Below are 24630 nucleotides of genomic sequence, written 5' to 3' on the forward strand. Positions count from 1 at the left end.
TCATCTTGCCTGGCCACCTTGGTCATGTGATCTATCTCCACTAGACTTTTTCTTGTTCAGTAACATGAAAATCCTCAAGCATACATCCAAATTTCATTCTTAAGGTAATCTTAAGACTAGGATAACAAATGCAAACTGAACAAATGATTAAGATTTCTAAAAAGTTTGAAGATTGGAACAATTATACACAAAATTATAGTTTGTTGGATTTTTATTTTTAAAAATCAGTATTTAAAATTCTAAATAATTGTTTTGTAAATTTGTAACATTTATATTTTTCAGCTAATTACATTTTAAAGCGGCCCTGACCACCTGTATATCTTCTTGTGGTTACAAAGTGCCTTCACATCCATGATTTGTTCTTCACAGCAACCCTGTGAAGTAGGTAGTATTAAGTACTTGTCCGGTTTTGCAGGTGAAGAAACTAAATCTCATAGAGCTTTACATAATTTCTTGAGGGTCACACATGTAGTGATTAAGCTGAAATTGCTTTGTAATTCATCAAGAGAAAGTAGAATTCTCTTCATTTTACTACACTATCTCACAATCAAGTCTATCATGTGAGGATTTGCTATGTTGGTTTCATGCAAACCTAGTCTAATATACTACTGAGAAAATTACTTATTTGGTTGTATATAAGTACTTCTTTGAAAATTTTAATATATTTTCTAGAATTTTTTATTTAAGTATTCAAATTCTGCTACAATCAGTTTCTATTCTGATTTTTATTCTTATTAGAACATTGCAACCATTCTTTGAAGGATTACTACCCCGAGATAATCCAAGGAATACCCGATTTGCCATCAACTTCTTTACTTCCATAGGTCTTGGAGGTTTAACGTAAGATGTTTCTTTTTTTTTTTTTTTTGACAATGTTATTTAAATTGTATCTTTTTTAAAGTGAAAATTAACCAATACTTGTTTTGGGAGAAAAAAATAGCTAAATGAAATTTTCTTGTTGGGTAGGGATGAATTACGAGAACATCTTAAAAATGCACCCAAGATCGTCATAGCAAAGAAACCAGATGTTGAGTCATCAGATTCCTCCTCTTCCTCCTCTTCCTCTTCAGACTCTGACTCTTCAGACTCTGATTCTGACAGCAGTGATAGCAGCTCAGACTCTTCCAGTGCCAGTGACTCCTCATCCTCAAGTGACCACAGCTCAGATTCAGGTATTAAAAATGAATATATGAAGATGACTTTGCCTCTGCTATCTAGTGTGTACTCATGAGGTTTTAGTGAGAAGTAAGTTTAATTCAGAGTTCAGTATTCCTCTATATGGTATTTGTAATGCAGCATTTTGCTTATTTTAATCTTTTTAAAAGAGAATATATAATTCATTCAACCAAGTTTTATTAAGGACTTATTGGGTTCCAGGTCATGCAATATTAAGTGCTGGAGATACAGAAAGAAAAATAAAATTGTCTTAGCCCTCAGGGAGCCTGCACTTTCTTGAGGGGACACAATAAGTAGATAGAAAATTAAATACAAATAGTTATAAAATTTATCTCCCAAGGAGATAATGCTATGAATTAGGGAGCTAGGCTAGACTGATTACATTTTCTTGAATAAAATCTTGGCATTTATGATCCTAGGAACTTCTTAATGCGCGCGCGCGTGTGTGTGTGTGTGTGTGTGTGTGTGCATACTCACATATGTATACATGCATGCATAAAGGTATACACTCATGCATGTGTCTATGTGTCTCATTGTCCCTTTTGCCATAAGAACTATTAAAAGATTTTTAAGTTTGCGTTGTATGAATATACTAGTTTTAGTTTTTCTAGAAGCCCTGTTCATTTCACCTTTTATCAGTTCTATTTCCTTTTTAATGACTTCTTAGTTATAAACCTATAAATTGAATCCTATTCTTTTATTCCATTATACTGTGAGGCTGTACAATATATTGCCTTGGGACATCAAGTCAGATATATAATCATGTTGTTTTCTAGATCCTTAGGTCCTGAAAAATTTCTGGGAGCGTATATTCTTTTTCATATATGATTAAAGCAATATGAGAGTTAATATAACCTGTTCTTTCATTGAGTCTGGTTTGGGACCAGATGATAACACAGCATGAACTTCTGTAGTAAGGAAGCTTGCTGATTGAAAATTAATTTGATTTATTATATGATTTCAACAGTGAATATTTGTTAATAACTCAGTAAACATTATGTGGGTGAGATGAATTATGCATATGCCATGTCATCATGGTGATATTGTTGCATCCTTATAAGACTACATATAAGTTAATAATAGCAAAGCATAAGGTGAGAACATGGTGCATCAGGGTTAGAAAGACATTGGTTCATCCAAGAGCTGAATTGGCTTGTGCAAAGACAAACAACCACAATACAGCTGAACTGCTTGACAGAAATCAGAGAGTTGAGTTTTGAGTGACAAAATGACTGATTTTGCAGCATGCTGGGGAAGAAAGAGATGGGAGGAGAATGATGGAGGTGGATGTGGAGTGGCAGTATTTTTAATTTAGGATATTTTTCTACCATATTTTTGTTTGGCTGTGTAAGAACCAATACTATAAAGAGAATAATTTTATTCATCTCAGCACTTTATTTTATTTTATGTATCCAAACTGGAAAGGCAAAATAAAAATGAATAAATACTGGGTTGTAGCTAAAATTTGAGATAAACATTTTTGACTTACTATTCATGAATGATCTAAATAATTTTGAGATATTTTCTCAGAAAGCAAATGCCTATTAATAACTTGTTTTATATTTTAATATTTTTCTGCAATATAGTCAATATAGTATAGTCAATGTTGCTCTGATAGTATATGAAAAGAAAACTTTTGCTGCCATATTAAGGATCTTAATTTGAAAGGGAAAAAAAAAATCACATCAAGACCCTAATTACCTCTCAATGATGTTCTTATTATTCTGTGTGTCCTTGTGAGTATATATCATCAAAATACTAAAAAAGGCATTAAGAGCAGATCAAATTCTTTTTTTATTATTATTATAGCTTTTTATTGAGAGAACATATGCATGGATAATTTTTCAACATTGTCTTTCTGTATCTATTTTACCCTCTGTTTCTATAACTTTGGCCAGCAGTTCTCTTTGATGACTTCCTGAAAATTAGTTTCCAGGTTCTTTTTTTCATTATAATTTTCAAGAAGTCCAATAATTCTCAGATTATCTCTCCTAGATCTGTTTTCCAGGTTTGTTTTTTTCCCAAGTAGGTATTTGACATTTTTTTCCATTGTTTCATTTTTTTGGTTTTGCTTGACTGATTCTTGGTGTCTCCTCAAGTCATTCATTTCCATTTTATTCAATTCTGATTTTTAATGAATTATTTTCTTCATTTACTTTTTTTTTGTAATTATCCAATTGAGTTTTAAATGAGTTGTTTTGTTCTGTAGAATTTTTTCCCATTTCCTCAATTTTATTTTTTAGAGAGCTATTTTCTTTTTCCAGTTCACTAATTCTGTTTTCCTTAGAATTCATTACCTTTTCCAATTACTAATTCTGTTTTTCAGGGATTTGATTTCTTTGTCCACTCTATCTTTAAATGAGTGTGATGACTTATCCAGACCCTCTTGCCAAACTTCCTTTTCCTTTCCCCAGTTTTCTTCTAGCTCTCTTGTAAGAGCCTTTTTAATTTCTTCTAGAGCCTTGTGTGGTGGGGATCAGATCAAATCCCTCTTTGGGGAGTCATCTGGAGACAAATTGTTTTTAGTCTCCTCAGGGTTTAAAGTCTGCTTTCTATCTGTATAGAAGCTATCAATAGTTAGAGCGCGCTTTAATTTTTTACTCATTTTGACAAACCAAAAAAAAAAAAACAAATGAGGTCTGCTTTTTTTGGACAGTGTGATGTTAACAAGCTTCCTTTACAGACTACATAAGGCAGCAGTGGAACAGTTATGGCTGTGCTGAGTCACTCTGGGTGCTGGGTGGGTGTGGTCAAGTCCCAAGAGACCCCAGTGTTTTGGAATTGAAGTCTTTACCTCCTATGTTTATAGTTTTTCTGCTGAATTACTGGCTTGCTACCAGGGCAATGAAGCTCACACTGGGTAAAGTTCTCCCCGCAAATTTTCTAACAGCTGAGACTATACCCCGCCCCCTTCCAGTCTGCTCAGTATGAGGTGCCTTCCGTGCTCTCCCTACCTGCCTGCAGTCTATGCCTGGTCTAACCATCCCCACCCATGAGCAAAAACAGACCTTTTCTGGCAAATTTTGAGGGTATCTTTTGTTGGTAATGTATTTGTGTGTTTTTTTCAGTCAAGCACTAATTCCGAGGCCATAGCATGAAAAATAGTAGTCTGAAGACAAGAAAAGGGCTGAGATAGATGCATGTGTCTTCTCTGCCATCTTGGCCAGAAGTTGAGCAGGTCAAATTCTAAAGTTAAAAGTATCATCAGCTATTTATTTTGTTTTATATTTCCAGACTTTTTAGTTAAATATAAGCTCCTTTTGGGCCTCACAAAAAGCTTTCCATTTTGTCTGTGTGTCCTCACTTGTTGGCCTGGCACATATTTCACAAATGTTTACTTGATTAGAAAAATTTATAAAATATTTAACATATCACTGCATCCTCCACATCTTCAAAAAATATTGCTGTCTTTGTGGCCTTCATTTATTTTGATTCCAGGCAGAGCTGGCAAAGTACAGATTCCTTATCACTGCAGGGATAATGGAACTTGTGTGGGGCTTTCTTTTACTTTTCAAATATTTTGGAAAAACAGTTGTAAAGAATGCATAGAACTCTCATCAGTGGCATAAAATCTGTCACCTTTATTTTTATTTTATCTTTTAGAAACAAAATGAAGAGGATTTGTATGACATTTTGTGCCTGAAGATCAGTCATGGCTCTTTTAAAAATAACCATGATTCAATGTTTTTTGTCATTTAATCTTTGCTTTCTTTCCAATTAACCTGAAGTTAATGAAATTTTATTCTATTGGCAAGCTGTAAATGGTATTATTTTTATGTATTATGTATTAAGAAATTGAAGTAAATGTTAATTTACATGTACTTTATACTTTGCTTTCACTTTTAGATAAAGATGAAAGAAAAAAAGAGCAAAGAAAAAAGAAAAACAAAGAAATTGATAAAACAGTTAAGAAAAAGAAAACAAGTGAAGAGAAACACACAGAAAATAAAACGGAAAAAAGACAGCGAGAGACAAGAAGTGAAGGGGAGAGAAGATCAGAAAAAAATATTGACCGAAATTTAAGAGATTCAAATTGGAGAGAGAATTCATCAAAACATGGCTCTGACAGAGATACTACTACAGAACGAAACAATTACAGAGTTTTAAAGGACAAAGAGCGTGATAAATACATAGAGCCAGAAAGTAAATCTGGTGATATCAAGAAGAGGAGAGGAGAAAGAAGAAATTCTTTTTCTGAAAATGAGAGAGACAGACACCGAAACAAAGACAGTGAGAATCATAGAAGGAAAGAGAGATCAAAGTCAAGAGAAAGGAGTAGAAATAATCCAAAATTCAGAGAGGAAGAAGATCGACATTGGAATGGTACAGAAAAGGAATCTGAAAAGCACAGCAGACGTTCTGAGCCATCCCGAGACTCAAGGAGAAATCATGACCGACGAAGAGAAAACTCTCCAGGAAGGCGAAAATAATACTTAAATGCCTGACATTCAGTCTGAACTGAATTTTTTTACTTTTATTACTGAACTTTATTTCAAAAAAAAAAAAAAAAACCTTTGTATAAAGTACTGTTTTGTATTATACATTTTAAGAGGTTTTCAGTGAAAAGTATTTTATAATCAGTTCTCCCCACCTTCACCCCTCAAAAAATAACCTTTCCCCTTTGGTTAAACATATTTGAAGAGAACATTTTCACTAAAGAGAACGTAATGCTTGCTTTTATTTTGTGAATAAAATTGTCATACTCTCATTAAATCAGTGTATTTATCAGTAACAAAATTATTTTTCTGTAAATATTTCCTGGTGGTCTGAGGACATAATGATATTAATTTATTCATTTTTTTTTGTTGGAGTTTTTAAAAGGTATAGATTTAATTCCAAGTTGCATATTATATCTTGTACATATATAGATGAGCATAGCTTTTTTCTCCCTCCTAGGAATATTTTGTTATTTAGTTTTAAATGGTCTTCGTGTTACATTATGACCTCATTTACTTTGCCAATAATATATCTTCTTTTTTTTAATTGTAGTTTTTTATTTTCAAAACATATGCAAGGATACATTTTCAACATTGACCCTTGAAAAACTTTGTGTTCCAATTTTTCCTCCTCTCCATTCCCTCCTCTGGAAGGCATGTAAAGCAATTTATGATAATAATATCTTCTAACTGGATTTCATAATAAAGCTGGATTTAAATTTTTTATAACACCATTCTTTTAGTCATACAAAATATTATTGCAGCAAGGGTAATATATTTTCAATGGGGATTATTAATATATCCTTCTGAAAGGACATGTAGTTGTGAGAAATATCAACACCATAACTGAAATTATTCAAATTGTTTTGTGTGAATAATTTTAAAGATTTTCATCTTTGTAAACCCCACCATTTGAAATACATTTATTTTTACATTTTTTAAATAAAAAATGTCCTCTGAGAAACCAGATTTATTTACACACATTTTCCCTTATTTTCTATCAGTTATCTTAAAGAAACTAAATTCATTTAAATCAGCGGATTTGGTGTTTCAAAATTGCATAATATTTTATCTTTAGCAGTTAGTAAATCAAATTTCTGGTTTTTATTATAAAACCTAGACATAAAAAACACATGACTAAAGGTGTCAGAGTAATCTTTTGGCTAGTATGACTTCACTCTTCTATTTAGTTGAGAAATTAGCAGGTAGACTGTAAGTCTGGAATGAATTTGCATTATTTGTCTCATCTCCCTAATCCAAGGGACTAATCTAAGCAGATGCAAATATAGCTTTTTCTTTTTTTTTTAACATTGAGTATAATAAAATTAAGGTACCAATTAAGAGTTCAAGGCACTGAGATTCTAACATAAAACAGAAACCAAACCTATAAAAATCTGCAAGTTCATCCTTTCTAAAAATTGTCCATGCTGCCTAGCATATCTGCAGGTTATTTCCTTAATAAATAGATGTAAATTTTACAATAATAATGAGTTTCCAGAAAGGAGAGAAGAGATATAAATGCCCTTTCAGACATATTTCAATATTAAAATTTTAAGAAAGAAATATCATGGACTATTTGTGTTAACATAAATTAACTTTCAAAAAAAGTGGAAGGCTCAGCAATATAAAAAGCACTAGTAGCCTGGGAACATAGGTCATTTAAATTCTGGCTCTTGGTTTAATTTTAGCATTACAAAGCTAAGACTAAATCATCTCTTAAGAACCTTTCTAAAGCTTGGTGTATGTATACATAGACACATCCTGTAGGGTAGGCCTTAAATTTTTTCCACATGTGTAACCTCCTTCTGTTCAGGTAACTTTTACATGACTCTTGAGTATGTGAGTATACAAAATAGGTATATAAATCAAATAGCAATAATCATAATTTCACAACCCACACAGTTACGAGTCGCAACCCACAATTTAAGAAGCTGGGCTACAGAAAGAACATAAACCTTAGCAAATGAAATCATAAGGCCTTCAATAAAAAGTCTGTTTTTCACAAATTCCTTTCTATTAAAAATGAAACACCTACATATTTTGTGAAAAATGCAGGCTTCTACATAAATTTATAATAGATAATAAGAATTGCTTTCATTCAATAAACCCCTATTAATTACCTAGTACTATTAATTACATGGGTACTAGGTCTGCTACCCAAGAGAGAAGTAATGAAATACAAATAAAATCATACCTATCACAATCTATGATTAGACATATACAGATCAAAAATCAAAGCTTTAGAAATTTGCTTATTAGGCTTTTCTTGTGTATTGGCAGTTAAAATGTAAATATAAGAACGACAATATAACTTATGCATGATGGAAAATTAGGTCAGGGAAGGATTTTAATAATCAGTATTTGATGATAAGTTACTTTCTGTAGAGAGATGGTTTGCTTATTCATTGTATTTAGCCAGTGTGATCAAAGTCAAATTTTGAGGGGACAGTGGATTAGAAATTATAGCCAATCTCCTTTAGCTTTGGGCAAGATAACATCTTTAAATGTTAAAAATGGTGCAATATATTTGCCATGAAATATTTGAAATACAGTGTTTTAATGGAAGTATCTGTCAAAGCTATGATATTAGCCATATCTTTATTATCTTGGATGAATTATCCAAATAGTTTGCTAAAGGTCAGTCTTGCTTTTCAGTTTCTATTTTAATTGAATCTTTTATTTATATTCACTACCCAACTTACTCTTGCCTAAGCACAGCTTAATAGTCCAATGAAAACACTTGAATACTCACCCAGAAAGGTATGTATTTCAGTATATGAAAGGTTATATACAACAGTGGTGTCAAACTCAAATGGAAATTGGGTGACTGTTCCATACATAAGGATCCCTGCAAGTCATATATTGACTTAATATTAAAATGTAATATTACCTTATGTTTTGGTATATTTTTATTCATTTTGTTAAATAATTCCTAGTTGCATCTTAATCTGATTCCAGGGTATTGTAGACAATACATGCACTGATGGAGTAATGGAGTAGGAACATGGAAAAATTTAAAAGCTTCAATCTCAGCCAGTGTAATTTCATCATATAATTTCAACTGTCATATTCTGAGAACATCCAATATTTGGCATATTTAAATTTATTGCATGTTCAACTTTTTTTTTTTTTTTTTAATAAGATTTACTATTATACTCCTCACTAAAGCACCGGAATCTTGTTTCCTTCAGGGTTTTCTTACTAACCCAATCAGAGAAAAAGTAGCCCTGAGTTTATTGGTGCTAATTTTCATTGTACTATTCTTTCCACTTACATACCCTTCCCTTCCCCCAAGAGAAAGCAAGGAAATCAGTTGAGACTCTGGAAGCATTTTAGAAAATGCACAATTCTAGGAGCCATCTCTATCTAGATAGAATTATGAGCTTGAATAAAGTCAATCTACAAATTATTCTTTTTCAGGGTTAGGGATTACATTGTCTAGTGCATGATTTCTAAACCCTTTTGTATGTTAGGAACTTCTTTGGAAGACTAGTCAGTGGACCCCTTCTCATTAAAAGGTTTTAAGTGAAAGATTTAAATCTCTTGGCTAAGCAGTACCATAATTTAATAATGTCTTCTGTTTACTCTCAAATCTAACTGCATGCAAACTTTATGAAAAAAGCTATCCTTATTAGCTGAAAACAATTTCTCCTGAAATCAAGGTATGATAAAGATAATACTCAAATTTTTCACCCCTATATGTAGAAATTCCAAAGTATCATCTTTGTGATACATTTCAAATAGGTTATAAGTATCAGAGAGGAGCAAAGAAAGATGGTGAGACCTGAGAAAGCAAAAGTAACTGATGGGAAAGGAGGGAAGCTTAAAAAGAAGTTGCATTTGAGTTTAAAAAGACTAGTCAAAAGGTACTGAGAAAATTGGAAAACTATGACAGAAACTTGACATTGACCAACATCTAACAACTGTAAGAAGATAAGATCCAAATAGTTTCATGATTTAGACATAAAGGGTGCAAGGTGTAGCCTACCTGTCAGATCTTTGAAGAAAGGAGGAATTTATGCCCAAGAAAAAGTAGAGAATATTATGAAATGCAAAATCATTTTGATTACATTAAATTTAAAAATTTGCACTAACAAAACCAATGCAGCCAAGATTAGAAGGGAAACAGGCAGAAAACTGGAAAAGAACGTTATAGCCAGTGTTTATGATAAAGACCTCATTTCTAAAATATATAGAGAACTGACATAAATTTATAGGAATACAAGCCATTCTTCAATTGATAAATGGTCAAAGGATTGGCTATGAACAGATAATTATCAGATGAAATTAAAGTGATTTCTAGTCATATGAAAAACTGCTCTAAATCACTATTGATTTTTCAACTCTAAGGTACCACTTCACATATCTCAGATTGTCTGAGATTATAGGAAAAGATAATAAATGTTGGAGGGGATGTGAGAAAACTGGGACACTAATGTCTTGTTGGTGAAGTTATGAAATGATCCAGCCATTCCAGAAAGCAATTTGGAACTATGCCCAAAAGGCTATAAAGCTGTGTATACCCTTTGCTCCAGCAGTCTCACTACTGGGTCTGTATCCCAAAGAGGTTATAAAAGGGGGGAAAGACCCATGTGTGCAAAAACATTTGTAGCAGTCTTTTTTTGTAGTATCAAGGAACTGGAAATTGAATGGATACCCATCTGTTGGGGGATGGCTGAATAAGTTATGGTATATGAATGTAATGGAATATTATTGTTTTATAAGAAATGATCTGCAGGATGATTTCAGAAAAGCCTGTAAAGACTTACATGCCCTGATGCTGAGTGGTTCTGAGAACAGAACCGAGAATATGGTACATAGTAGCAACAAGATTATGTGATAATTATCTGTAATGGATTTAGTTCTCAACAGTGTGGTGATTAAAGGCAATTCCATTTTTAGCTTTGGACAAGATAATGTCTTTAAATGTTAAAAAAAAAATGGGGCTGTATGTGTGCCATGAAATATTTCAAATACAGTATTTTATTGTATTATAGACTTATAGACTTGGAATGGGAAATGCCATCTGTATCCAGAGAAAGTGGGATGTAGATCAAAGCATAGTATTTTCACTTTTTTTCTTTTGTTCTTGGGGGTTTGTCTCTTTTGGTCGGATTTTTTCTTGCACAACATGTCAAATATGGAAATATGTTTAAAAGAATTGCACATGTCAAATTGTCTGCTGGCTTAGGGAGGGGAGGAAATAAAGGAGAGGAGAAAAATTTGAAATACAAAGTCTTAAAAAAATGAATGTTGAAAACTATTCAAGTATTTGGAAAAATTAAATACTATTAAAAATCAAAAACAACAACCACCACCAAAAAAGTCTAGTCAGATTTTGACGGGGAAGAAAAGTGGAAAGGGCATTTTAAGCATAGAAAATGAAGAAAGACAAAACCTTAAAGCAGAATTATTTACTGCTGCTCCAGCATAACCTGTTGAAATTGGAAGGCAAGTGTGTAGAACAATAGATAATTCTGCAATGGCAGAATGATGTCAGATTATTGAAGGCCTTGAATAGTCTACAAAGGAGTTTGAACTTGGTAACCTTCTAAGAAAAGGAGTAAGATGATCACACATCTATGAATATCCAAGTGGATCTGTGATTTCCTCTATTCATAGGTTCTCTAGCAATGCAGATTTCAACTCATCCTTGCCTGCTTATCCTATGGAACTTCCCCCATACTCCCATGTCTTCTAAAACGTCACCATAGTAGACTAACCTATCACTCTGGTTCAGACCTTTACCACTTCTCAGCTGGATTACTGAAGTAGTCTGCTGGTTGATGTGGCTATCACAAGTCTCTACCCACTCCAGTCCATCCTTCACTCAGATGTCTCGTTTTCCTAAAGCACAAGTCCCACCATGTTATCTGCTTGGTTGCCTATCACCTCCCCCTTTAACCAATTTTCTTTTACCTTATACCCATCATACTTCTTGATCCAATGATACTGGTCTCCTTGCTTTTCCTCCCACAAGACAATCCATCTCCTGACTTCAAGCATTTCCTGATTGCCTTCCATGCCTCAAATGTTTTTGACTTATTGTAGTTACATGCAATTCTCCATGACTCCATTTGAGGTTTTCTTAGCAAAAATTATTGGAGTGGTGTGTCATTTCTTTCTCCAGTTCATTTTACAGATAGAGAACTGAGGCAAACAGGGTTAAATTACTTGATTATAAAATCTCTGAGGTCAGATTTGAATTCAGGTCCTCCTGATTCTAGGCCTAGTACTCTCTCCACTGTGCCATCTAGCTGCCACTGTGTCTGGAATGCTCTTCCTCCTCATCACCACCTCCTGGCTTCCTTCAAGTCCTATCTGAAATCTCATCTATAAGAAGCCTTTAAAAAAGTATGGTGTCCCATAAAATTTCTATGATAAAAATATGGTCTTGATATATAATCTAAGATAATACAAGTACATTTTTTTTTTTTTTTTTTTTGTGGAGAGAAGGGCAGCTAGGTGATGCAGTGGATAGAGCACTGGGCCTGGAGTCAGGAATTTTCATTTTCATGCATCCAGTCACAGATACTTACTAGCAGTGTGGCTTTGGCAAATCATTTAACCTATTTGCCTCAGTTTCCTCATCTGTAAAATGAGGTGGATAACTTCTGAGGCCTTTCCAATTTCTCACAATTGTACAATCATTACATTGTACATTTCATGAGGAATGGTCTTTCACAGTGTTTATAAAACTAATATATATATACATATATATATATAACATAATAAACTAATATATAAGAATATATTAGATTTATAATAAAGATGAGTGAATAAATCTAAATTGAGTTCTTACAGTTCTTCTATTCCAGAAAAAAGTCAACTTTCACAAGGTTGGGGTGTTATGGGCTTGGGAATTCTAAGGTCCTATACTTCAAAATGCCAGCCAGCATGGCTTAGAGGAATAGCCTTAAAGCCAGAAAGCTCCGAGTTTAAAACCTGCCTCTAATACATACTAGTTCTGTTACCATGGAAAAGTCATTTAATCTCTCAGTGTCCTAGACAACTCCTTAAGACTATAAATTATAAATGAATTGCCAATCTGAATTGGTTGAATGACTTCCCATACCAGGAGATCCATACATGGATAAAATGAGAGAGCTTTATTGGGGGGGTGGGGGAGGGATACTATCAGTCAATACAAATAGTATCTAAATTCCAGGATATATTGATAGCATAGTGCACAGAGTTTGGGCTTAGAGTCAGGAAGAACTAAATTGAAACTCATTCTCAATTTTTATAAGAGGACTGGTTCTGGGCAAGCCACTTAATCTCTGCCTCAGTTTTCTTTATTATAAAATGAAGAGAATAATATTCTTCTCACATAACTGTTGTGAAGATCAAATGAGATATTTGTAAACTATTTAATGCAGTGCCTCCTGACTCTATATTCTGGTGGTAAAACAAGAAAAACACAGCTTTAAACAAAAGATACTAATATGAAGACAAAGATCTTCATTACATATCACATAAAATATGGAAAGGAGATCTATTATGCTTATCTATGCTTGTGGACTTATTTATAACTGAAACATATTTAATATTATATGTTCTCTTATAAGGAAACATGTGCACTAATGATCACTATAGTTTTCTTTATTCAGCACCTAAATCTATGTAATATAAAATTAGCCACCTAATAAATGTTTTTTGATGAAGATATTATTCTGACAGTCTTCTCTACAGTGCAGTTGAAAACCAAAAAAAAAAAAAAAAAGGATTATTTATAGTACACTTTAAAAATCCTTGTTATTGATAAAATATAGTATGTATGTATGTGTATGCCTATATCTTTATTAACTGAATCTCTAGCCTGGACTATTACAATAGTCTCCTAGTTGGTGTGCCGACCACAAGTCTCTCCCTACTCCTCCACTTAGCTAAGTAATTTTCTTAAAGCACAGGATTTCATGTCAGCTCTCCTACTCAGTAAACTTTAATAGCTCCCTATTATCTCCAGAGTCAAATACAAAATTCTCTATTTGACATTTAAATCAGTTTACTCATTTTTACAGTTCCATCCTTCAAGAACCCATTGGTCCAGGGACCCTCACTCCATTGCTCTTCCTCGGACACTGATTTTGCATTGGAATCCTCTTTTCATTGTCACCTCCTCACTTCTCTGGCTTCCTTCAAATTAATGTCCAGTGAATATAGGGAAAGCATGTTGGGCACTTGAATGTAGTGTCACTAGAATATATTTGTACACTATTACATTAAGGAACCTTCTAGGAATAAGAAAACAGCAATCCTATTGTGTTCTACCCCAGTCAAGCTACATTTGAAGTATTGCCTTCAGTTCTAAGCACTAGTTTTTAAAATTATTTTTTATTTGTTTCATTATTTCCCCAATACATGTAAAAAAAAGTCAACAATCCTTTTTTTAAATTTTCAGTTCCAATTTTTTTTCTTCTGTCCCTCCACTATTTTGAGAAAGTAACCAATTTGATATACTGCATAATGTAGTTCCATTTTTGCATTGTTGAAAAAGAAAACAAAAACAAAATAAAACAACAAAAATAAAGTTTTTAAAAAGCATGCTTCAGTCTGCATTGTTCAATCCATTCATTCCCCACTATGAAGCTGGACAGCATTTTTCATCATGAATCCTTGGAATCATCTTGGATCATTGTCTTGATCAGAGTAGCTAAGTCTTTCACAACTGATCATCCTTACAATATTACTATTACTATGTACAATATTCTTCTGGTACTAACTTTACTTCATATGAATTCTCAGTTTTTTTCTTAAACTTTCCTGCTCATCATTTCTTATAATACAATAGTATTCCATCATAGTCATATACAGTTCAGCCATTTTCCAATTGAAAGGCATCCCTTCAATTTCCAATTCTTTGTCACCAAAAAAAAAAAAAAAAAAAAAAAAAAAAAAAAAAAAAAAGCTGCTGTAAATATTTTTCTATAAATAGATCATTTTTCTTTTCCCTTTATTTCTTTGGGGTATAGACTTAGTAGTGGTATTGCTAGGTCAAATGGTATGTACAATTTTGCAGTCCTGGAAATTCCAAATTGTATTCCAAAATAGTTGGACTAGTTCATAACTCCAACAGTGTATTATTGACCTAATCTTTCCACATCCCCTCCAGCATTTGTCATTTTCTTTTTCGGTCATGTTAGCCAACCTGATAGTTTTTAGGTGATACCTCAGAGTTATTTGAATATCGAGAATTTTTATGTGACTTTTGATTGATAACTGATTTCTTCTTCTAAAAACTTCCTATTCATATCTTTTGACCACTTAACAAGTAGTGAATGGCTCTTATTCTTTTGTTTTTTTTAATTTAGCTTAATTCCCTCTGTGTTTGAGAAATGAGGGCTTCATCTGAGAAATCATGTAAAAAACTCCCCATTTCCTCTTTTCCTATTAATTTTGACTATATTTGTTTTGTTTCTACAAAACCTTTTTCATTTCATGTAATCAAAATTATGTATTTCACCTCATTTAATTCTGTCTATATATTCTTTGGTCATAAATGCTTTCCTTATCTATAGATCTTACAGATACCCTTTCCTATGCTCCTGTAATTTATTTATGATATCACCATTTATGTTAAAATCATTTATTCATTTTGATCTTATCTTGGTATATGATGTGAGGCACTGGTCTATGCCTAGTTTTTGCCAAACTGCTTTCCAGTTTTTGCAGCAATTTCAGTCAAATGTTGAATTCTTACCCCAAAAGCTTGGATCTTTGGATTAAGCAAACATTAGATGACTATGGTAATTTACTATTGTCTAATGTGTATCTTGTCTATTTCCCTAATCTACCACTCTATTTCTTAGCAAATATCAGATTGTTCTGATACTACTACTTTGGAATATAGTTTGAAATCTGTTACTGCTAGTCCAAGTATCTTCACATTTTTTTTTCATTGTTTCCCTTAATATTGTTGACAATTTCTTTTTCAAGATCAATTTTTACTATTTTTTCTAGCTCTATAAAATAACTTTTTGGTATTTTAATATAGCACTAAATAAATTCAATTAGATGAAATTGTCATTTTCTTTTATATTGGCTCAGTTTTTTCATGAGCAATTAATATTTCTTCAATTGTTCGGCTCTGTCTTTATGTGGAAAGTGTTATGTATATGTATACGTCTGTAGGTATGTAATTATGTGCCAAGAAGGGTATAACACTCTCCAAAATCCATAGAGAATTAAAGTGGGAAGGGAACTAGGATAAGGTGAGATATAGAAGAGTGTGTAGATTAATGAGAGTGGGATAGACATATATATATATAAATGGGGATGAGATAAAGAGGGAATCAAAGGGATGGATAGGATAAGAAAGAGACCCATGGGGGTGGGAGTGGATGTTAAATAATAGTAAGGCAAGCTTAAGGAGTAGAGCTAAAGTAAAAAAGTTGGCAGGGATAGGAAATATATATACACACAATAACAAGAATCAGGAGTAGAACTTATTAGGAAAAAAATAGTAGAGCTAGTTATCATTGATCTCAAAGTCAAACAATTATTCAATCAAAAGAGAAATCTACATTTTATGTCAGCCATATTAATAATTAATTAATAATATTAATTAATATTAATCCCTACCTATCTCTTTCCTTCCTTATTTTCTTCCTTCCTTCCTTCCTTCCCTTCTTTACATTTTATTTTGGCAACACCATCTCCAGTTTCCTTCTCCCCCATAAATTTACAAAAAACAAACTCACAATCCTTCAAACAAACAAACAAACAAAAAAAACAGTCAAGAAAAATAAATTCATTTACTTGACATATCCTGTACCCTTCATTCTTTTACTAGGATGTGAGCAGCTTGCTATATTGTCAGATTTCTACAATCAGGGTTGATCTTTTCATTGAACAGAATTCCTTAGTTGTTAAAAGTTGTTGTCCTTTATGATTTTGTTACTATATAGATTGTTCTCCTAGTTCTTTCACTTCATTCTACAAGTCTTTCTAGGTTTCTATGAAACTGTCTTCATTTTCTTTAGTACAATAATATTCCATTGCATTCTTATGACAACTATAATTTGTTCAACCATTCCCTAATTGATATCCACTTCCTCATCTTCTATGTCTTTGCTACAACAAAAAGACTGGCTGTATATATTTGCATAAATATTGCTCTTTTTCCTTTTTCCTTAAATCTTTGAGGTACAGAGCATTTAGTGATATTGCTGGGTCAAGGGTTACTCATAGTCTATTGACTTTGAGAGCATAGTTCAAAATTGCTTTCTAGAACAGCTGGAGTAATTCACAGCTCTACCAATAGTACAACAGTGAATCTGTCTTCCCAGATCCCTTCCAACAACTATCTTGAGGAAGAGCATTGCACAAATATTTTAATCTATTCCTTAAGTCTTTGATTTGACATCTTTATCAAAGAAATTTTCTCTTATGATTATTCTCAGGAAACTAAATCCCATCTAACTTTATTTTCTTTGATTTTGTTTCTTTAAAAACTTTTCAATTTTATGTAATTCAAATAGTCCATGACATCTTCCATATTGGGAAATTGGCCAAAGATATTCCAGCCAAAAGAACATGTGTAGCCTGCTTGGCTAGATGCAATCCTCCAGGGGAATGATAGTTATTCTATGATTATTTCCTGTCTTATTAACATGTGATTTTAAAAAATGCCTCTTTGGCTGATGATCTGGAACTAAGTATATGTGCAAAAGACTTCCATAGGAGGCAATTTGTTATCTCTTTGTTCCAATAGTGACTAGGGCTTTTACTAATACAGACCTTGAAACTACTGCTACTCCTCTCTCCACCTGGAAATATATATTTGGTATGAATTCTACTGACTGCCTTCTTCTGGAGCAATTCCAGTTTGTCAATGTCATTCCTGTAAGTTAGTTCCCAGAATGAAATCTATATGATTGTTTGGCCAGCCTATAGTACTGTGGGACTGCTATTTATTTACATTCATTACAGCCTAAGATTAAGTGAGCTTTTTTAGCTTCTGTGTAACATTATGTGTTTATGTCAAACTAATATCCCACTAAAACCTCGACATTTCATTCACATGAACTATTGTATTTTTACTAGTGCTCTTGTTATTTTTAACTTATACATGGTACGTTACACTTATTACTTTGAATTTCATTTTATTAGATGTGGATCATTGTTTTAGTCTGTCAAGATCTTTTTGAATTGTGACTGCCAATTTATATATGATCTATTTCTTCCTGCATGTTTTATAGTTTCAGCAAATTTGATAAATATATCACATAAGAAAATGGAACTAGACCAAAGACAGAATCCTTGGACCTAATTAGAAACCTTCTTTTAGCTTAATATTGATCCACTGGGGTCAGAGATTAAGAGCTGAAAATGGAGCAGGGAAGAATAACTATTTTCTAATATTTAAGGGAGAAAACTTGGAGCCAGAAAGAAAAAACAGGAATTAGAAGTTTCAAAGAGTCAGATTTCAGCTTCATGAAAAGACAAATTTCCTAACAATTAGAACTGTCCAAAGATGCTTTTAAGAATTCTTTTATATGTCCGATTCTTTTTTAGTTTTGAGATATTCAAAGACAAAAAAAAGAAAGAAAGAAATAATGCCCCCCAAAAGAAGACAAATGAAACTATTAGTATATATACTATGTGAAAAAATGCAAACTATAAGTTCTGTGGGAATCACAAAAGCCTTTTTAGAGGAGGTGGTGCTTGAATTGATTTTTAAAGAAAAGTAGGCATTCCTAGAAGCAAAAGTGAGATAAAAGGAAGGAAAGAAGGAAGGAAAGAGACAGAAAGACAGAAGAGAAAAGACAATAGTGAAAGAGAAAAAAGGGAGGAAGGAAAAAAAAGAAAAACAGAAAGAAAAGAAAGTAACCTCAAGTGTTAATGCAAAAAAAAAAAAAAATACAGAGACCCTTCCTGTCTGAGATGTATAGGCAGAATTATACTTATCCTGCAGATATCTTCCATAGGCTCATTCAACACAATGTTTTCAGATTTTACTTCTATAAATTCTTCTGGTCAGGACCTTTTGCCTTTAAAGTAGAATGCTTACTCTCTGATAATATTTCTCTTTTTCATTTCACTTATCAATCATTGGTGTCTGGGAAGCCATTTAACATTTTAAGATATTCTCTATTTTTCAATCCCTAACCTTTGTTTCAAATAATAATTTGCATTGTAAATGAGAGGAAGTGTAAATATAATATAAATGTTAGGAGAGTAGACAGAAAGGTTCCCCTTTGAAGTCAGAGATAGAAGAGGGTAAAAATGATAGGATGTTCCTATAATCCTTGGAGTTGGGAAGGCAGCTGATGTGGTATAGTGGAAGAAGAATTGGAATGGAAGTAAGAGAACTTAAATTCAGATGCATAATATCTATGTGATCTTGGTCAAATAACTTAAATTTAGGGTCTCAGTTTCCTCCAATCAAGTCAATAAGCATTTATTAAACACAGTTCCAGGCATCATGCTAATTGCTCTCCATATAAAGAAAGACAAAAAAGCTACTGTCTTCAAAAAAGGAGATGACATACAAGTAACTATGTAAAAAAAAAAAAAGATAAACACAGGATAAATGGGATATAATTTCAGAGAGAAAGCACTAATATTAAGAAAGAATGAGAAAGATTTCCTGTAGAGTATAGTAATTTAGCTGAAACTTGGGAAAAAAAATAGAAAATGGAAAAGAGGGAAATAATGACTGGAATCTGGAATGACTTGTGTGAGATACAGCAAGGAAGGTAGTGATATTATATCATTGAGTGTGTAGAGGGGGATAAGGAGTAAGAAGACTGGAAATATAGCGAGGGGCCAGGTTATGAAGAGCATACCAAGTCAAAACAGATAATTTTATATTTGATCCTAGGGATAATAGGAGCCACTAGAACTTATGAATTTAGGCCTGCATTTTAGAAAGAATACAATGGTAGCTGAGTGGAAGGTACACTGGGGTTGAGGCAGAGAAATCAAACAGATATGATTTGAGTTTTTGGCATTGTCAGATGAGAGATAGGGGCATATTAAACAATACCTTCAAAATTGCTATAAATTGTCATTTACCATATCTTTGCCTTTTACTTGAAAACAGGAACTAAATTGCAAAATATTTTAAAGGGCTTTTCTGTACTATAAAGTGATGAGACCTTAATTACTATAAGAAGCCTTACCTAAAAATATATTTTGTAACAACCATAATAGATACTATATCGAATAGAATATGACTTGGGGGTAGCTAAGTTGCGCAGTAGTCTGAAGTAAGGAGAACTTGGGTTCAAATCTGACCTCAGAGACTTAACACTTCCTAGCTGTGTGACCCTGGGCAAGTCACTTAACCCCAATTGTCTTAGGGGGAAAAAGATGACATTTAGTTTGTGAGTCCAAGTAACTGGGGAAAGTACAGTGCCTTTGATAGTAATAAGGAAGAAATGAAGAAGAAAGGGTTTAAGAAGAAAACAACAAGTTCAGTTTTGAGTATAAATTTAAAATATCATCAGTTTGAGACATTTAATAAACAGATGAAGATGTGAACCTGGAGAGTTGAATAGGCAAATTTCAAAATTGTATCTACATAGAGACTATAATTGAATTGTTTGCTGATGAGACCACCAAGTGAAATATTATTGAGCACAATGGGAAAAATGCCCCTAAAGGTCAGAGCTTTTATGCATTCCCACAGTTTGAAAGTGATATCTGATTGAAAATCCAGGAAAGAAGGGGTTATTCAGGTAAGAAGAAAACTGGGATAAAGTAATGTCTCAGAAATGCAGAAAGAACAGTGTCAAAGATAAGAAAGTGATCAACAGTGTTTAAAAACTGCAGACAAATAAAAAACGATGAAGATTGAGTAAAGGCTATTGGATTTGGCGATTAAAGTTATTGGAGAGTGTAGGGAACTTCTTCATTTGTAACATGAGAATCTTGGACTGGATCTATTTTGACATCTTTTACATTTCTAGAACTATAAACTTAAGTGTATAATGATGTCATCAATACTTTCTATCAGTATTTAAGTGATTCACAGTCGGAGGGAAGCAGTTTTATGTTGGATCAAGCCAATCTAAAATTGCAATGTATTAAGAGTGGATTGAGTGTAGGAACAACAATGGTTCTAGTTAGGAGAAATAATGTATCTACAGCATTATAAGGTCTTTGATTCTGGGTCTTTATATCTTTGTGTTGACTGTGGTGAAAGCAGACTGTTCCTAGGTCTCTACTGGTTCAAGGTTTATGGTGTGTACTGATTTAAAATCTGTATATACCTTTAACAAGAATTGGAGGAAATACAAGAGATGAGAAAAGTCATGGTCAGCTCCAGCCTAGAATTGCCTATTTAAATTGGATTTAAGAAGTAAGAATTAGATTTGTAATGTCAATAAAGAACTTGGAAAAGTTTTTGATCCTGGATTTGTGAACAAGATAGAGAAATGGGATCTAGATAGAAACATATTAAAGTTAATGTTTCTAAAGAAGTCACTTCATAAACTTTAAAGTACCATACAAATGCCACCCAATATTGTAGTTATGTGAATGTGAAGGCAACTAAGTGGTACAATGGATAGAACCACAGGGTTTAGAGTCAGGAAGGCCCAAGTTTAAATTCAGCCTCAAACACTTTCTAGTTGTGTGACTCTGGGCAAATAACTCTGTTTGCCTCAAATGGCAATGGTAAAGTGAGCTGGAGAAAGAAATGGCAACCTACTCTAGTATCTTTGCCAAGAAAACCACAAATAAGATCATGAAGAGTTAGTCACAGTTGAAAATTATTCAATAACAATGACATGGATGTATAGCTGGTTGAAGAGTGCCATGTCTCTGATTGCATGCCATGTGTCTGACTCTAATTCTTTTCTACTCAATATGTTTATTAGATTAAAAAATTATCATGCTTATCAAATTTATGGATAGCACAAATCTTGAAGGGAAAACATATATTGCATGACAAATTCAGAATATAAATTTGATCTCACCAGACTAAGTATAGGAGTATAGGTTCATAGATCTGGAAGAAATCTCAGATTATCTAGTAAAACTACATAATTTTAAGATGAGGAAACTGAGGTTCAGAGAAGTTAAATGACATGGCCATGTGTCACACAAGTACTTTTTTGTCAGATATGGGATTTGACTCCAGGGACAATGCTCTTTCTCCTGAACCACACAGCCTAATTTTGTACTTAAAATACCAGTCACGCAAATATAACTTGGGAGGTACATAGCTTGTCAGCAGTTCAAGTACAAAAGACGTCTAAATTTTCATTACTAAAAAAGTTTTAAGTTTAGTCTTAGGGTTATGTTAAAGGCAGTAACAGCCCACTGTACTTTGTGTTGATAAGTGATCTAAAGTAGTTTGTTGTATTCTGGGGATGCAGAACATTTTAAAAGACACATTGAAAAACTAGAAAGCACCCAAAGTAGGATGACCAACATGATTAAGGGATCAAAAACCAGGTGGCTTGAAGAATGGGTTAGTCTAAAGAAAAAAAGAATTACATAGTTCTCTTGGATAGAGTACTGGGTTTGAACTCAGTAAAACTCATCTCCATGAGTTGAAATCCAGTTTGAAATACTCCCTAGTTGTGTTACTCTAGGCAAGACACTTAACCCAATTTGTCAATTTCCTCATCTGTAAAATGAACTAGAGAAAGAAATGGCAAATCACTCCTGTAACCCCAAGTGGAGTCACAAAGAGTCAGACACAACTGAAAAATGACTGAACAATTCAGTATTTAAAAGGTTGTCATATGGAAATGAGAAATTAGACTTATTTTATCTTGTCATATCAATATAACAATGTAATAATTAATTTTTTCCAAAAGATAGAACTGTATGGTAATGCAATTGGCTGACACATAAAATGGTGAGTTCACTGTCCCTGGAGAATTTGTTTAAGCAGAAACTGTCTCTCCTTTCTGGGATTTTGTAGAAGGGATTCTGTATAAGGGAAATAGTTCTTGATGTCCTAATGAAGAGGTTTGGGGTTGTGTCCCCAAATTATGAGGTTTGGTGCAGGGTCCGCTTGATTCCCCTAGGATTCAGGGTAGGGCAGGTAGTTGTGGGAACCCCTTTGGTAGGTGCAGAGGTCCTTTGTAAAGGAATTTACAAACCCAAAAAGCTAGACTGGCAAAAAGAAGTTTGTTATTGGCATTGGGAAGTCAGCCTTTGCTAGAAAGACTGAATTCCTTGGTGGCAAGGTCCCAACAGAGGGATATAAAGTTTCTAGTGGAAGAGTCCTGGTAGAGAAAGTATCTAGCAGAAAAATCCTGTAGCAGAGAAAGTGAATAAGGACTTATTAGGGAAATAGATAAGATAAAGTGGAAGTAACACTGAAAGAAAATATCATTTCAGCGGGCAAAGGGTTGCAGCTTATGCCAAGGGGAGACAGAGTTTCCTTGGCATGGCATATTAGTTCCTCTGCAAAGACTGAGCCCCAAGTTGGCTCTTTTTATACTTGAAACCTTGGCTAGAAGCTGAGGATTGCTTTTGATGGGGGCTGGGAGCAGTTTGAGCTGGCATCAGAATAGAAAATCTTGAAATTGAATGAGTGTCTCTGGGCTAATTTTCAACTCAATAGAGTTGGAATCTCCAGCTTTGGCTAAGTAGGAGTGGCACTCAACCAGTCCCACCTAGATAACAGAATGAAACCTCTTTATTTTGATTCTCTGAGGGGGTCTTTCACAGAGGCAGGGTTCAACGAGAATCTGTCCTTCAAGGAGCTTCTATAGTGCTTTACCTCATGGCTCACCCCCAAGGCCAGAGAGAGAGAAAGATAAGCGTTTTCGAGCTCCCCTTGTCACTATGATGTCCCTCCCAAAATATAAGAATCTATTGTATATTTTAAAATTTTATATTTATCCTGAAAAAGTAAACTTATTCTAAAAATGTAAAAGTTTAAAGGAAGAAAAAAAAAGGTATGTGCAAGATTCTATTTTTCTTTCGAATATATCTGGTAGAAACTTTTTGATTGAGTCAGGAATGTTATTAGAATATTCATTGATCAGTTGTAGGACACTTTTCTTGTTCAAAATAACATTGAAATATAGATAACTTTGCATTTAAGAAAATTTCAAACAATGCCCTAGAAGAGCATTGATGTTTAGTTTTAATTTGCTTTTTCCCTAAGGATTTGTAGGGAATTATAATTTCATAGGTAAAATAAAGGACTTCACATTTCTTGGTTTTCTCCTTCTCATCTTTCTTCTTCTATGACTGACTATAAAATTAAGTTAATCCTTTGATAGAAGCCCCGTGGCTAAAATCTGTCCCATTGGCTTCTGCTCTTTAAACCAACATGACTTATTTTGACCCTTCTTTAGGATAATGCATTAAATCCTTAGGTAAGTCAATCTTTTTTAGTTAATAGTCTGCTTTCAATATTACTAGCCTATTTCTTTAGCAATCTCAGATTACTACTTAATTTGTGATTAAATAAAATTAAATAATTGAAATGTCATTTAAAGAAATGTTCTTGATTCCCAAGGAGTCATTCCAAAGTTTCCTTAAATCATGAGAATCTGAGTTTTTAGTATTTACTTATTAGAGAAGAGGAAAACCACTCTGCTTAGGCAAATAGACTTTAAGTCTTTTCTTTCAGTAGTCATGAATACATTGGAGAATATAAAGATAATAGAATCATCTCAACTTCCCTATTTGATACAAAAAGCATTTTTTCTTGGAATAAAAAGGATTGTTTCTGTGTTTCTTCCTCTTGGGAAGACATTTTTTTCCTCCACCTTGAAAATGGGTCTTTTTCCTTCTGAGACCTTTCTGTTCTCTGTGCTTTTAGGTCACTTTCATTTTTTTTTTTTTTTTTTTTGGCCTGGCTGAGCTGTATCTCATCAAGCAGCAACTCACTTTCCTGGAGTTGCAGTTCCTCCTATTTTCTATCTTTCAGTGTCCTATTTTTAGAACTATTGTTTTATGCATTGTCAGCCACATATGCTAACCATTCTAGAAGTTGTCTCATAGAGGAGTATATAGGGGAATACATTTGATGAAAATCTAGATTATGTGCTAAGTGCAAAGCAAAATTATGATAAAGGTCTTTTTAATTGATTTTCCC

The 24630-nt window shown here is 33.2% G+C and overlaps 1 protein-coding gene across 1 annotated transcript in view; it reads left to right on the forward strand.

Moving 5' to 3' along the window:
* The window catches only part of CWC22 (CWC22 spliceosome associated protein homolog), a 66323-nt gene extending 59977 nt beyond the window's left edge, over window positions 1-6346 (forward strand). Inside the window, exons 18-20 of the mRNA XM_051986111.1 lie at window positions 739-840; window positions 967-1172; window positions 5023-6346. Coding sequence (XP_051842071.1) covers window positions 739-840; window positions 967-1172; window positions 5023-5606 — 892 coding nt within the window. The 3' untranslated portion in view covers window positions 5607-6346. The remainder of the gene's footprint in view (window positions 1-738; window positions 841-966; window positions 1173-5022) is intronic.
* Window positions 6347-24630: the final 18284 nt, after the last annotated feature.

Source organism: Antechinus flavipes, chromosome 3 (assembly GCF_016432865.1).
Source record: "Antechinus flavipes isolate AdamAnt ecotype Samford, QLD, Australia chromosome 3, AdamAnt_v2, whole genome shotgun sequence".
Taxonomy (NCBI): domain Eukaryota; kingdom Metazoa; phylum Chordata; class Mammalia; order Dasyuromorphia; family Dasyuridae; genus Antechinus; species Antechinus flavipes.